The sequence below is a fragment of the Falco naumanni genome, chromosome Z (assembly GCF_017639655.2).
Source record: "Falco naumanni isolate bFalNau1 chromosome Z, bFalNau1.pat, whole genome shotgun sequence".
NCBI lineage: Eukaryota > Metazoa > Chordata > Aves > Falconiformes > Falconidae > Falco > Falco naumanni.
In genome coordinates, this window is record NC_054080.1 from 64386182 (window position 1) to 64401582 (window position 15401).

Genomic DNA, 15401 nt, shown 5'->3' on the forward strand with positions numbered 1-15401 from the left:
CACCCCACACACACCTGGCAATGCAGACTGCACATACAGAGCATATCACAGACAGCTGCTTTAGTTTTTCACACACAAGTTTAATGCAGTTGCCACAGATCTCTCTTTAAATAAGCATCAAAGGCTTTATAACTGCAAACAGAATAAAAAAAACCAACACCAGAAAGAATACAAGATTATAGCCCAGCAAAGAAACAACAGCCCTTTATATGACATACTTCAAGGACATTCAGTTTTCATGCAACACGTACGTAGAAGCACCAAGTGAAAAGTTGTAAGATCTAAACACAAATACTTGCTTTGAAAACACTGCAGCCCCAGCACAAAAAAACACCTATTTACCCTTACTGCAAAGATAGTATTAGTCAAAATAATTTTGGCTGGTCTATCCTCAACAAGAAAGTTACTTGTCCCAGGAAAGAATGCTGAATTCCGCAAGGCTAGAGTATATAATATAGAGGTTATGTTATATGTTGCAATCAGTGCGTATGTTTAGGCTCACCTTGGTTAGCATTTGCACCCTGAGGCAAAGCATTGGTTAAATTGGGCAGCTCGTTTCCATGGTTTCCATCTTCCCAGGGACAAACATCCACACTGTTCCATTTTTTCAGCTGTTTTAGCCAACTGGACTTCTGCTCCAACTTGCAGTGGGGATTTAAGACTATACACATCCACAGAGCACCTGATTTTAAAAAAATTGCTAAATTATGTTTTCTATTAAAAATGCAGCAGCCAATGACTAATTGCAAACTTCTGTACTGTAACAGTTTTTCTCCCCTAAAAGGCTACACTGCTTGCTTCCTAGCTACACCTGACATCAGACTGAATTCCTGATGCAGGATCTTGGAGCCAGAGTGGTCCATCTGAAGCAGTTGAAAGACTGTACCAAGCCAATTTTCTCAATTAAAAGGCATTAAGAGGTCTTTTGCATTAGAAAATACAGTGTTCACAATGTGTAGCTCATCAGTCAAAAGCGAACAAAAATTCACATCAAGTTACAGCAGGAAATTACTCCAGTGTTTCTTATTTTTGTACCAGAAGCAGATCTTGTTTTCTACAAACAAGAACTATGTATTTTCCAGTTTCACATCACAGAAACCAGAAGAATTACATTAGTAAGACATGTATTTTGTAAACATATACCTCCACACTCAGAACCCTGCAGAAGTACTGCTGATCATTCCCAGATACATCTGCGTCTCAGAGATCCAGCAAATACTGGTTTTGTGCAGTCTAACAGGAGTAAGGTATTTTCACTGCAATTACTTCAGTAATGTGGTTACACTAGAAAATTTGTTTTACAATTTCTGTTTATGGATCTCAAAGGGAAAGACAATTTACACTGACATTTCACACATACTCTCACTTTGGAACCTGCTCCCTGAGACTATATAGCAGGGCAGACATTAATACATCAGGGTGTCTAGCAGCAATTTTCAAATGGAAATATTTTTCTCTAGATCAGCTGTCTTTTCATCAGTGTGAACTCTGACAGAAGTATGAAGACATCTGAAAATACTGTTTAGCAACAGTTCATCTGCTCATTAAGAGCGTGCCTTATACACTGCATGAGGTTCAGAGAATACGCTTGAATGATGCAATCTTCATGACAGGCTAAAAAAAAAAAAAAAAGAATAAAAATGCAGCTGGTTCTTCTAGGATAATAAAATTCTCACACTCAAGTATTCCGTTGCTAACTAAGAATGCAAAATGGATACCCAGAGCACAGGCCACCACATTACATTCATTCCTAAAGTAACTCGGCATGCGGTATGCCACAGCACAGGAGCCAGTGAAAACACAGCTTGATCCTTAAGGTTCCAAGTCCGCTGGTATTCAGAACAACATGGAACAGGGAAGTAATATCAAAAAAACCCTGAAAACCACAATAAAATATGATATGGTGCAGTTCAGAACACCAGAGAGACTACACTACTGTGGATTATTACTGCAAAGTAGTTAAATACAGTACAGCAAGTGTTTATCTTTTCGGTTTTTTGTTTGTTTGTTTTTTAAGTGCCTGAAACTAACCATGGGTGTGAACAAGGCCAATACTATTTTTAAAAACTTCTTTTTAAAGAAATCAAATCATATGACTTTCTTTAGACACACTTGTCAACACACTTCACTCTCCAAAGAGAGTCAAGTTACAACTGGTTCTTGTTATTATCAACGTATTCAGCACTGCCCAAGAAAAACAACTACATTTCTTGCAGTCTGCAAAATAAAACAGAAGATGGGGCATATTGGAAAGCCTTGGAGAAGTTAGCTTCTGCTGGCTTTTTTATTTTCAAAATCAAGTATCACTTGGGAGACTCCTTAGGGAGACACTGTACCTCTCCAACATCTACAACAACAAAAAAACCATTTAATACTTCATAACCAGATCGCCAGTGTTTTCAGACTTAAGCAAAAGCAAAGCGGACCTGAACCACATTTGATAAGTATTTCCATCATCCAGCAAGGCGGAACACACACTACTGATTGCACCACGTCCCTACAAAGTGAGTGGTCTTTTCATTTTCCGCATTTCAGAAACACCACCAGGGGCAAAGGAATTCACTAGCCCTCATCAAAGGGCCTCCACTACGTATGCGGCACATCTAGGCGGCCGGAGAGGGAAACGATACGCCAAAGTTTTCAACTCCCTTAGAAAGAAGCTATGTCACACATAAATACATTGTTAGCAGTGACTGACTGAGAAACCCAGGCTTTTTTTATGGAAATTAAGCGCAAGAACAAGTGTACTTCCACCAAACCCCATACAAACCACTTAAAATTTCAACAGAGCCCAACGGCACCCTGCTCCCAGTGACTCCAGGGTGAGCTGCACACACATCTAGACCTCGGCCAGCTTTCACGGCTGCCCGATTCCCTGCAGGAGGAGGAGAGAGAGGCAAAACTCCCCCACGAGAAGAGAAGGGAACAGAAAGAGCCTCGGGCTCAGCTCCTGCAGTGCTACAAAGGCTACCATCTGGGAAAGGATGCATAGTGCCAATAACCCTGCACTCTTCAGCCTATTTGGGTTTCTAGGTTTTTTTGCTTGGGGTTTTTGTGTGTGTGTTTCTTCCTCCCCACCCCCCCGCATTGTGCATTTGCCTGTGTTCATATTTCTTCCTCCTCCTGCTCTCTAAATGCCTTTCCCCTCCCCCGACATCTGCTCCATTCTGGATCTTTCAATTCCCTGGTTCTCCTCCTGTCCTAGCACTGAAACGTCTGAGGAAAACATCCACTTGGCCCAGATTTTTACCACATGACAACTGGAAGGAGCCTGGAGGATATTATTGCTATTTCATTCTGATGCTGCTCAGTGGAAGCCCCCCTGAGCTCACCCTTAAATGCCACCACCAACCTGAAGGCTTACACTGGCCTCAAATAAGAGATTCTCTTTTTCTGCCTAATAGCTCCCTTACAGGGAACTGCTGATCACACTTACCCTCTACTACAGATAAGGCTTACAGAAAAATGAAGAGCCACTACTTGTAATTTGAGGGGATGGTATCTTAATTCATTTCCAGTGACTTCAGCCTGGAAACTGCTGCTGGAGAAAGTGTATAGTTAAAAAGAAGTTTCCCAAAATAATGTTCCTGGCATTCTCAAGTTTACCTGTTTGACTAGATTTAATGATGTCACCAATGCCACTTGCAATACGAACAAATGTATCATTAAATGAAAAAGACAAAAACCGAAAACAAACACGCACACATCCCCACCCAAATCCACCAGAGAATGCGTTTGCGTTCACATACTCTGTTTTTCTCTAACACATCTCACTCTTCTTCCTGCCTCCCTTTCCCCAGGCACCAGGTACCTTTTCATACTTATTCTCACCAGGCTGACACATCTTCCGCCCACAAACTACATGGTACTGAACAAAAAGTAAAATTCTGCTTTGAATCCCTTGACTATGTCTTTCCAATGTAAAACTCCTCACAGTAAAGTGGTAAAATGGTCACAACCGAATATACAAAACCTTTTTCCCCAGAAGATAATTGGAAAATAAGACATGCTGCACCTACAATTTAATATCAATTTCACAAGGGAACAAATATCAAAACTGTAATATTCCAATGAGGAATTGCCTATTTTGATTCAATACTGATCCTTCTTGACCTCAAAAAAGCCAGCTTTGCCAAAACAGACCTCTGACAGCCCTCCTTTTGAAAATGCATGGCTGTCGTTCGTCTTAAGCATACCTCACACCATAAAAAAGAACAGGTTACATTACTGTTTTACACAGTGCATGCCTTCCTTGTGCATACATGGGAACATCAGTACTTCTATGTTTCTCAGTAGACATCCATACCTTTGAATTCATGGGGGAGAAAGGGACAGCATGCCTTTACAATTATTAGGATTTAAAAATGCAAACTGAAAAACATTAAGAAGTATTCAGTCACAATAAAAGTAGATGTTGTAATAATTACACATCCTGTATATACATGTATTCACGAAGCCAAAGGAAATGCAAGGCCTGTATGCAAACTCTGCCGAGAGATTAAGTATTGCTCCGTTTCCATAACCCCCTCATATTTTACTCTTGCCCCAATAAACGGGAAGGTGGTGATGGAAACTGATTTAATATGGGGCTAGGATACTGACCACAATTGAAGATCCAGCACACAAGTCTGTTTGACTGTTTTGTTACAGTCTTCCCAATAAATTGCTTTTCCCAGAAATACTATGCTACCTTCTCAGGGCTGCTGTGTAGCTAGAGCTTGGGTCAGCATTTCCTCATTTACAATACCTGTGTAATCAATGGCTGAGACTTGGCCTTTGCTTTGGAATTTTACACTTAACACACTTAAGATCAATCCATTCATTTACAGAATTAAAATATGCAAGAAACAGATGCACATCTACAGTGACATTTATTTGCCCTTCCTATTAATGCACATCTCTTTCTTAAAAAATAAACCCCCATAACTACCACATAACAAATGTTAGCAGCATCTGATAATTTCAAACAAAATGGAGCCAGGTAATCAAGATCATTCCCTTCGTGCAACAGACAAATCAGCTTCAGCACTTGCCGCACACTTGCCACTGTGCCCCATTTGAGTCTGATCAGTTCTATCACAAAAGCATCATTCTCCAGCATTGGAAGTGCCAGAATAGAAACAATACTAGGAGACAGAACCTATGACCCCTTTAAAAAGCAGAAGTGTCAGCAAAGGATTTTAAAGTGGTTTACATCTGGCTTTTAAACACATATGCACTTTCACTGGGACAGCCACTCTGAAACCTCAAAGGCGGCAGTGTATGGGATTTATTGCTTTTAAATGAGAAGGACAAGTGCTTTCAGGATGACTGGTAAAGCCACTTCCCTCCTTCAGGCACAGACAGATCTCCATCAGAACAAAGCATAATCAGAAGTCCCATTGGAGAATGCTCCAATTAAACAGTTAATTTTATGGAATAGTGAAGATAGGCAAAACACTTCAGCGCTGTTCTCTCCCTGATAAGAACCCCAAGGAAAAGTACTCCCAGCATTCAGCTGGATCCAGGTTGCAATTCTATTCATAAAAACAATTCCTTAATGCGTTCAGATTTCTTTCTGCAGCCTTCAGAATAAAGGTCTTTCTATGGGTGCTGTGTTTCTTGGAGAACAGAATGTTTCATTTTGCTCTAATTCATTCTATTACTGAATTAAACTTTGATGTATTGGTCTTGACAAGTGCTTCATGCTGATTGTATTGTGTATGATAGTATAATCACTCCCCATGCATTTCACACTAGCTGGCTGATTAATGCAATAGATTACCTGCAGCATTGATGGCAAGAGGGAATCATTGCCCTTCTGCACACTAAACTCCAAATGTGCATTAGAAAGAGTGGAGGTGTAACTCAGGGACAAAAAAAATACCTAATTCCTTAAGCTTCCCTTTCTCTCTTGCTGCATGCTGCTGCTCCAAGGGTTAAAGGCGCATGTGTATTTGGCTGAAAGGAAATGGGTATTTAATTATTGAGATTCTATTTGAAGCCATCATCAGCTACACGCTCTGATCTCTGTGTCAAGTAATGAAAAACTCCTGCTCCCGCCTTCCTATATTTTCAACTTTTAGCACAATGGAAAAAGGAACTAACCAAGTACTTCTGTCATTTTGCACGAGCCTGTTGTGCTGGACTATGCTTTGAGTTTGTTTTAAAAACTGCTGCATCTTTGCAGATGTTCTGCCAGTTTGCCCAAAAGGCTTCACGTAAGAACAGAAGTTTGCTTGAAAGGTACAGTACCTACAATCTCCCTAAAATAGCACTTAGGCTGTCCTATATCCATTAGATGCCCCTCTGTACACCTAAAGTACCCTGTAACCTAACCATTGTAACAAGACATGGGCTATGCCTTTCCACTACAAAGCTAGAAGTATAAAGCATATGCAAACTAATCTCCCTGATTAACTTCCCCAATTTTCACAAAACCATTCATTTCTTCATAATCAACTGAAGGTAAAAGCAACTGTTAATACCAGCACAAATAGTATAAAAATACTACTTTATGACTATCTGAATAAGGTTCTTCACAATTTTAAGTAGTAGGTAATATTTACAGCTAGGTGGTGAACATGAAGTCTGCTCCTGCCCATAATAGAGATCAGATATTTTATCAAATGTTTTAACTGGTAATACACTCTCAGCAGTCACAGTCTATTTTCAAGGACTTTAGCAATTTTCACAAGAAAAGTTAATTTGACTACTAACTATAAATACAATAACCCACCTCTATATAAAATTACCACTGAGATGAATGAGTTCCTCTCAGAGCAGATTTTTCTAGGAAGATGCAAAACTGTAGTTTGAGAAGTTCATCAAACAAAACAATGTATTAATAAAAAAAAAAAAAAGACAGAGATGGAAATACCACTCATTTTTTTAAAAAAAGTGGAGCAAGCGCAAATACTCACTTGCACAGTGGGACGTTCAGAAAAAGTATGATTGCCACAACTATGCTCACAAAATGCAAATAACCCACTGTAACTGGCCAGAAGAACACACTGATTGTCTAGTCTCAAATCCTTTCTACTCCAAGACTTCCGGAGTTACTTTTATCTTCCAGTCCAAAAGCGATTGTTGAGTTTTCACAAGAACAATATTCACAATATTTCAATTAGTATTTCTAATACAAGAACCTAACAGCTCCTGGTTAGCTGATCTATTGTCTGGCTACCACAACTCTAAATTCTAAGCTTATTTGTAGTTTTCTAGTTGAATTTGTCCAGACCCATCTACAACTGTCAGGTGTCTTCTGTTTGCTTGGCAGAAATGTCTTCCCCATCCATTTTTAAGTCTATGTAGGTATCTTAAAATTCTGAAGGATTTCCTTTGTCTTGCTTTGTCAGACCCAAGCAGACTCAAGATTCCTGCACCTCTCACTTTACATTTCCATTTTTTAAATTAATTTTTCAATATCCATTCAAGACAGAAAACTGCAAAATATCACAAGGCTAGATTGCTGACTAGTAAAACTCTGAGAAGTCAGTGAAGATTCAGTAATTCTTCTCCAGAAATCTATTACTTCTCTCTAGCTTTGGTGTTTACTGAAAGCAGTGCTGGAAAATTAAATTGCAGCTTAATGTTACCAAATTAAAAATATTAAAAATAAAGAGTGAGAAGAAGTAAAAAAATTATGCAAAGTACCAGCTTGGGCTTACAGTAAAACTCTGCCCTTAATCTTGGCAGTCACGATTCCACAGTTAAGGGCTGCAGTGATTCTTGTATCAGATCCAATACAGAACAATTTTTTAGGACATTTATAAGTAAATCAGACTAACATCTTAGGAATAAAAACATCAAAAACTATTTTAACGTAGATACTTTAAGAAACTTGGCTCCTGTTGTAGTAGAAGTACTTTCCATCCAACTGGACTAAATGGAAACCCAAACTTTCTCTATGGCATCAAAAATAAGCCCCTCAAGCTACGTTTACAAACTGAAGTTAATTATTTTCATCACTATTCCTCAAATCTGATAAATGACACAGGAAAGAATACCCTCTTTGAAAATAGCTCCCACTTACTGTCATACTCTGGCCTCATATACCCTCATTTCATATACCATTATAGCACATGCCAATAATGAAAGAGGAAGGAAATCATCCTCGGAAAAGATTGTCAGAACCCACCTTTGCAGAAATGGAATGGAATGAAGCCTGGCTTCATTCACAGGGGAAATGAAGGTGACAGCAACAGCCAAGACACTCCAGGGCCATGACAGCAATTTCTTTAAGTTGTCATCCATAACTTAGAGCAGCAAAACTGTCTTGTGATGCTAACTCACCAGCACTGTTAATTTAGTGCCTCCAATAGCACAAATCATTCAAATACACTGACATGCATTAACAGCTCATTCTGTGAAAGGGCAGATGTACCTTCAGTGCATGAACTGAATGCACACATGTTTTATACCTGTATGGCAACCACACCACAGCAGCTAAGACTAAACAAAACTAAAGAGAGAAAGATTATCAATTAAGCAAAGACAGACTACTAGACATGACACATATATTGTATCTTCAATTGTAAGCCAGCACTATCTACAAGGCCCACGATGAAAGACCAAGGGAAATGGTGCAAAGCATGGTGCATTACACCTCCTTTAAAACAAAGGTCTTCTACAGCTTTCACTTCAAGGCCAAAAATGTACTCTGTGCAATCAATTGATCCAAACTTAGAAATTTGAAGTTAACTATTTTCTACAGGTGCAGGGCATGGGTACTCTCCTTAGCTTTAAGGCAGAACATGATGCAATTAGAACGTGGGATACTCAAAGAAATCATGACAATATGGATATAAGCACCAAAGAGCACCCAAATTTGAAACTTAAGAGCCTCGCAGTACCATTTTAAAAATACCATTAAATATAGGGAAATGTGAATGTTTCTACTGCACAGTTGATCCTAAATAGGGATTGCACAAAGTACGCAGCTCCAGAAAAACGGTATTAGAGCACAAAACCTAGGATTCTTTTTCAGGGCAGCTCTGAAGTATTCATCAAATTTGGCATGAGGAAGGAATTTCTCTAGGGCCATACTGGCAACAACCCTAGCTGCTTTTGTCCTTTTCCCCCCCCCCCACTTAAGTACTAAGCAGAGATAAGCTGTTTAGAACAGCTGGCACGTCCCATTCATATAAGTTTGCCTCTAATTGCAAAGGGAATGAATGCCTGAGATAGAAATATAGACGAGTAATAGCTTCATTTCATTAAGGTTAAAAGAATCTAACTTGGCATTTTCTAGAGATGAATATAAACTTTTATCAGAAAAATTCAGAATGGTTTTCAAATAAAAAAAAGGATTTAACACCCCCATTAGTTTGGGAAAATGACAACTACATCTTTCTTAACTAATTTATAATGATACCTTGCCTAAACTCAACATTTAGAATTAAGATCTAGATGAGGAGCATAGTGTTATTAATAAAAATTTAGGCATGGTCCTTCAGAAAATACATTGTTCTATTTCTCTACGTGACATGACCTTGTAAAATGATATTTTAGTTTTAAATTTTAACACAAAAATGTATTACTCTAATCCAGAAAGTGGCCAAAATATCAGCAAACATGAACTCAAAGTAGACCATCAGGCCGTTCCAACATTTAAAAAGTGGCCCACAACAGGGCAAAGTGCTAGTGAAAAACTACTTAAGACTACTAGAACTACTTTTATGACAACAACCTATTTAGTATGCATAACAGAAAAGATTCTAAGGGATGTCACCCAGGAAAGCTTTATCCCAAGAATGAGGCTCATGGTGATATCATGAAAGATTCCTACACTTAAAAGCTTTAGAGACCAACAAGTAGTTGAGGTAGACAGGACAAGCTTATGCATTAAAATGCAGCTGGAAGTGCAGAATACTTTTTAAATTCTCCTTGACATCATAAAGTAAGAGATTTTTATCCACTGCCCTGCCTTGCAAGCTTTTTGGAGACACCCTCCTCCCCACGACACAGCCATCATAGTTTTGTTCCACAAGAAACTAATCCTCAACTGAAAACAGCTCTCTTCCCCCTTAAACAGTTCTTAAATATCAAAATGGAGGAAATTACTAGAAATGTTTGTTTTGAAACATGCAAATTATGTGACGTTTCTTCACCATGAAGGCAAGAGGATATAAAAATACTGAAAATGGTACTTACAAAAAAAAAAAAATATCCGATCCTGTAATCTACATGTTGACAAGCTACTGGGCTCTATCACTACACCAAGCAGTAGATACTTGTCTTAGATTCTTCTACTTGACTGCTTTCATCAGATTAAGCATCTGGGATTTAATTTAACAGTTTCAGCTTTATTAAGCTGTCACAAGAGCAGCCCCGCTTTGATAACAGTAGCTGCTCCAATTATGGCTTGGTTTAGGGTTGACAAGTATAATGATTCATTCGTGGCACATGAGAAGCAATAAAAGGTTGTTTTGCATTACAGCTTTAAAAATGTGGGCACTTTTTTTTCATTTAATTTGTCACTTAGCTTTTGCTAAGAGGACATTTAAATTGCAGTAAAAGGCAAATGGGGCTTTTAGTTTAAATGTAATCCCCATATTTAAATGATCTGTAATGGCGTAGTGTTCGAGTGGGAACACTATTGTTTCACAGTGGGCCCTGATGGTGACATGTGACATTTGTATTCAGGTCCTGTATTATCCATGTGGCTAAAGGGCTTCCAATTTCATTTCACAGCCAGAAGCCTGCAGAAAACACCAATTAACTTGCAGATCCCATTTGCCGACAAACCTCAGCCTCTTCCCAATGTCTGGCATCTGGCAGTGCTCAACGTTTAATTCCAAAGCAGAGCCTCACAGTCATCATGATCCCTCAGTTGGAGCACAAAGTCAAATTTCCCCCGCTTTTTAAGGAAATCTTTTCACTTTTGTAAAGACCAAGAAACTTCTCCTTAATTTTTCATGGATGAATATTAATGGATTACTGCTGTAGTAATATTGCATGGTCCATCTTTTCCCTCTAGACTACAAAAATGTTAATTGACCTTTTCTTCAAATATCAGCTCAACAGGCAACAGCAGATATTTGCTGTGCATCTTCTAAAGTAAATTACCTGAAATGATTCAAATGGGTTTGCAATTGAAACTATGGTATACAATCAACATATTTTGATACTGTCAGAGCAGCAGTGCAGTTCAGGGCTGAAACAACAGGGTCTGCTCAGATTGCAAGTACAGCAGCTGGTGCAGTAGTGAAGTGAGGCTGGAGGTCGCACTGTGGCTTTTTGGGATTTACTGTGGCACCTGTAATTTTGCTTAGACAGAGGTAAACAAATCTATTTGATTGATCTAAAATATTGCTTATTTGATGCTGCAGGCAGAGAGTCCACCTCCTCTACCTGCAGACAGGTGCTGTCAAGAAAGTGACATTAATATGAAGCCAATGAAACAAGAAGAGGAGTCACTAAAAATTTAACAAAACTTGTTATGTTTATTGGCAGCACATGATAAGACTGCTACAGGTAACAGATGGAGAACACATTTCTGCCTCTCCCACCACCTACCAGCTCAACCCACATAAGCAATGAAGCATGAGACCCTCCAGTTTTCAGTATGGTGGGATAAAATTTTGCTGTGTACATGTCCAGCTAAGCACATGCCCTGCTTGGTAAAAGCTGTTATTCCCCAACAAGCCAAGGCATCATAAGAATGACACTCTAAAAGGGTTGTTAACACTTGAAGACAAGTAGTTTATCTACACTCTCTCTCTGGCAGAGCTTTGCCTGCTCTGATATTAAGGCTTTCCACCACAGAAGTCTATATCTCAACTAGATATCTAGTGCTTTATTAGCCTAATGCTTCATTTAGAGTGAACATAATTTATGCTAAACAGGTTATATCCAGTCTTAGCCCCACCAGACAATATTGCAGTCAATCATGGTCATCTTGAACTCCTAACAGAAGAAAATAGGTTTTGCTTTTGATGCTTCCTTTTTGAATGAAGTATGTTATTGTTGCTTGGACTTAATTTCATGTAGCTTGATTTTGGACTTTAAAATATATCAAGAGCATTAAAGTCCTTGCTCTATTCTCTGCAGTGTTTACATAACGTCCCACAGGCCACCATCTGTAAAGATTTTCTTTTTTTTCATTTAATTTTCATTTATTTCTGTGTTCCATGCCACATAAATCAGACATAGCAATATTGACCAGAACACCTCAAGACAGAGTCCTTTAAGTCTAGACTTGAAATGTCTCTCCAGATTAAAGCCAGAGTACAGGTAACTACTCCAAGTTCCATGAACCACAAGATGATTGCATTTAAGACTGTGTCTTCAGCTTGCTTTGAGAAAGTCTCCAAGACAGCACCCAAAACTTTACTACAGCTAAGATACAAACATTTAATCCTTCACTCATACACTCAGCAAATCCTCTTCTTACAGAAACAAATTACATTTACCACTGTATTTTAAATAATTCAGGTTGTCTTTTATTGGCACTTAGATGCCAGCTCGTTAGTAGTTTGTTCCAGTACGTTATACCTAGGAAAGCAACGCTTGTGATTACTTAATATTCTTTCCACTGACCTATCCACCTTTAAAATATTGAAACAACTTGAATTGTATAGATGTCACCAAATTTCCCTTCACCACAGATCACTACAGATTGAGAACTTCTGAAGGAGTACTTCAAAACTGTATTAGCAAGTTGCTGCAACACTTCAGAGCAAGCGTCATCAGACCATACCCGTTTAAATATTTCTCTTCCTTTTTAGCCTGTGTTCTTCCCTCCATTGCAAACTAAGTCATGTATCAGGTCACAACTGACCCTCCCTGTAAAGCGGTGTTAATTGTTTTAGCCCTCTGTTACTTGATCTCCTATCTTGCTCAGTAATGGACTTCTACCTTCCTTTGTTAGTATCTTACCATACTCCTAATGATTCTCTTTTTGCCTTCTATTTCCCTCTAGTTGCAAATCAATTTTTTCCTTAACCTTTGCACTTTAGCACTAGTGGCTTATATACTTACCCTTAGTTATGTCACTGTGTTTTCTCTTTTTGCTTTGTTATTTTTAGATGCTCTGCTACTTAACAACTGGTTGCAATTGTATTTCTTTCATATCATGCTTCCTCTCCAGAAACTGTAATTGTCTCACACTGTAGATCAGAAATTCAATTTCACCCAACCTTAACCAAACAAGCAAAACTGCAGAAAACTCTTAACCTGCTTTACCTAGTACGAAAATAAAGGGGTTTTTTGAGCCCAAATACGTAATTGTTTCTTCATTACACATATAAACACCTAAATGATTTAGAAGTCTGTGCATTTACCCAGTTCATCCCAGAGCTGCCTATACTTGTCAGTCATTGCAGTTCCTTGCTGTCTCCAAAGCGCCAGACGAGGGTCAGCCATGAACTGTTCTGTTATCAATGTCAACATGCGAGCTCCATTTGAATCTCTCATCTTTAGCATCTCTCGCACCTAGAAAATTAGTCTTTTAATACAAACTTGAAAAAACAAAGAAATCACAGTACAGACAATATACTACAATGTTTAATATTCCACCTTTGTTAAATAAGAAATGTGATTCATATATGTGATGTGAAATTTTAGTAGAAAAAAATAGTCCGCCTTCCCAGTTCTAACAATTTTTGGTTTCAGCATCCCACTGCAATTCTTCAAAGACACTACTTCCACATATAATCCACAGGTGTATTACACAAACCATTGCAACACTAATTTTTTGCAGGTTTCTCCAACATTTTGGGGGTAGGAAGAAAGAGAAGCGCAAAGCTGCAGATGGTTGAAATGCTACTTTGTATCCTTACACTGATCAAGACACATTAGATAGCAGCCCACTGCTGTACAACTCATTATTAAGTTGACATGCTGCCAAGGCTTTGTCTTGTTTTAGACCAAGGAGATTTTGAGCAAGACTCAAACAAGTACAGACTGGCCTGGGGAATGGGGGAGAGAAACAAGGGAAGGTTTAGAGTACTAAACACACCTTTGCAAAAAGCAGATTGAGCTGCTTCCCTGATCCATGGTAGCCGCCCTGGGAGAGGAAGAGTTTAACCTGTTCTTGGACCTGCTCCTCATCCAAATGCCAGCAGTTTTCATCATCTATGCTAGCACCTGCTGTTGGGTCAGGAGCACCTGCAAACAGCAAGAAAAGAAATCATTATGTTCTACATAAAGAAGAGAGTTTCATGGGTCCAGGGGACAAGACTACTGTGGAGGTTTTGTCCACTTTGGATGTCTTGGGTTTAATCTAAACATTGCTTAAAACAGACTTAAGTTTCTCCTCAGTAGTCTTAAACACTTAGAAATTATAGCCTATGAAAAGGTATTTAAATAACTATTATGTAACAAAACATTAAAATCAAGACAAGGTTCTTTCCTCCCATCTAAGCAGCAACACCAGAATGCTTTTACAAAGAACGTTAGACTTTGCACAGTATTTCCGTAAGTGTGATGTAAAACCATTCTTCCCAAAACACATGTGTAATTCCTGTACCTTCAGCAATCTTGCTCAGGTTTGACTGCTAGTGAGCACAGCTATTGATGAGCAAGAGGAAAATCATCACCTCTGTGCCTCTGAGCTGTGATGGCTCTGCAAAGCTAAAAAAAAAAAAAAAATCCCCAAACAAATCCAAAGTCTTAAAGCACTAAAAGGCATTTCCATGATAAGAGGCACAGTTGTGTAAGATTGTGGTGCTTCCAAAGGAGCATTTTTACATGGGCAATGTCATCAGCACAGAAGCAATTCAGAGCAACTCTACCTGAATTAGCCTAGCGTGAACTGAAGTGACTGGATTTACATCAGTCAGTACTTTGGCCACAGGCTGCTCCAACTCAAATTCTGCAGCCGATATCAATGATTTTGTACCTATGGCCTCTTTAAACGGCTGGCAAAATTAACCAGAACAAGTTCTTGCAGGATCTAGCAATCTGCATTTTTCTGACGACTGCACCTCTGCTGGATGTTTTTTGGAAGGTATTCAAACTGAGAAGCATGTATCTAGATTGTCAAGGAAACATCTCAAATAGTGCATCACCATACCAGATATAAGGTATTTAAAGCACGCCCAAGACCCAATGGACTTGATATGTTGATTCTGGGCTTCTCAAAACCATGTAATCTCTATCTTCGTTAGGTTTTGAGAATGCATTAGAAATTGGATTATGTAACACAATCTTATCAATTAAATCCAAGTCCATGTTACCTCTGTAACCCAAAAAAGAAAAAAATAAAAATAAAAGGGATACTTGCAGAGAAAGAACATTACATAATCAGGTCTGTAAAACCTTGCTTTTCCAAACAGCCCTGAGAACCTGAAAGGCAAAGCAAGCTACAACTCTTCAAATGTACAGGAATTAAACATTAATTTTATTGATTCAAGCCTTTATTTCACAATTGCAGCTCTATCACATAGATGAAGATTTTAAGTGGTCGCAGAGAATGC

General features: G+C 38.7%; 1 protein-coding gene across 2 annotated transcripts in view; it reads right to left on the reverse strand.

Annotated features, from left to right (window-relative positions):
• Positions 1-15401, reverse strand: part of ZSWIM6 (zinc finger SWIM-type containing 6) — a 112378-nt gene that overhangs the window by 26174 nt on the left and 70803 nt on the right. The window contains exons 3-5 of one of the 2 annotated variants that reach the window (XM_040579792.1): positions 13943-14091; positions 13266-13416; positions 503-682 (exon numbers count right to left, since the gene is read on the reverse strand). In XM_040579792.1, the coding sequence (XP_040435726.1) occupies positions 503-682; positions 13266-13416; positions 13943-14091 (480 nt within the window). The remainder of the gene's footprint in view (positions 1-502; positions 683-13265; positions 13417-13942; positions 14092-15401) is intronic. The other variant, XM_040579793.1, reaches the window with a different exon arrangement.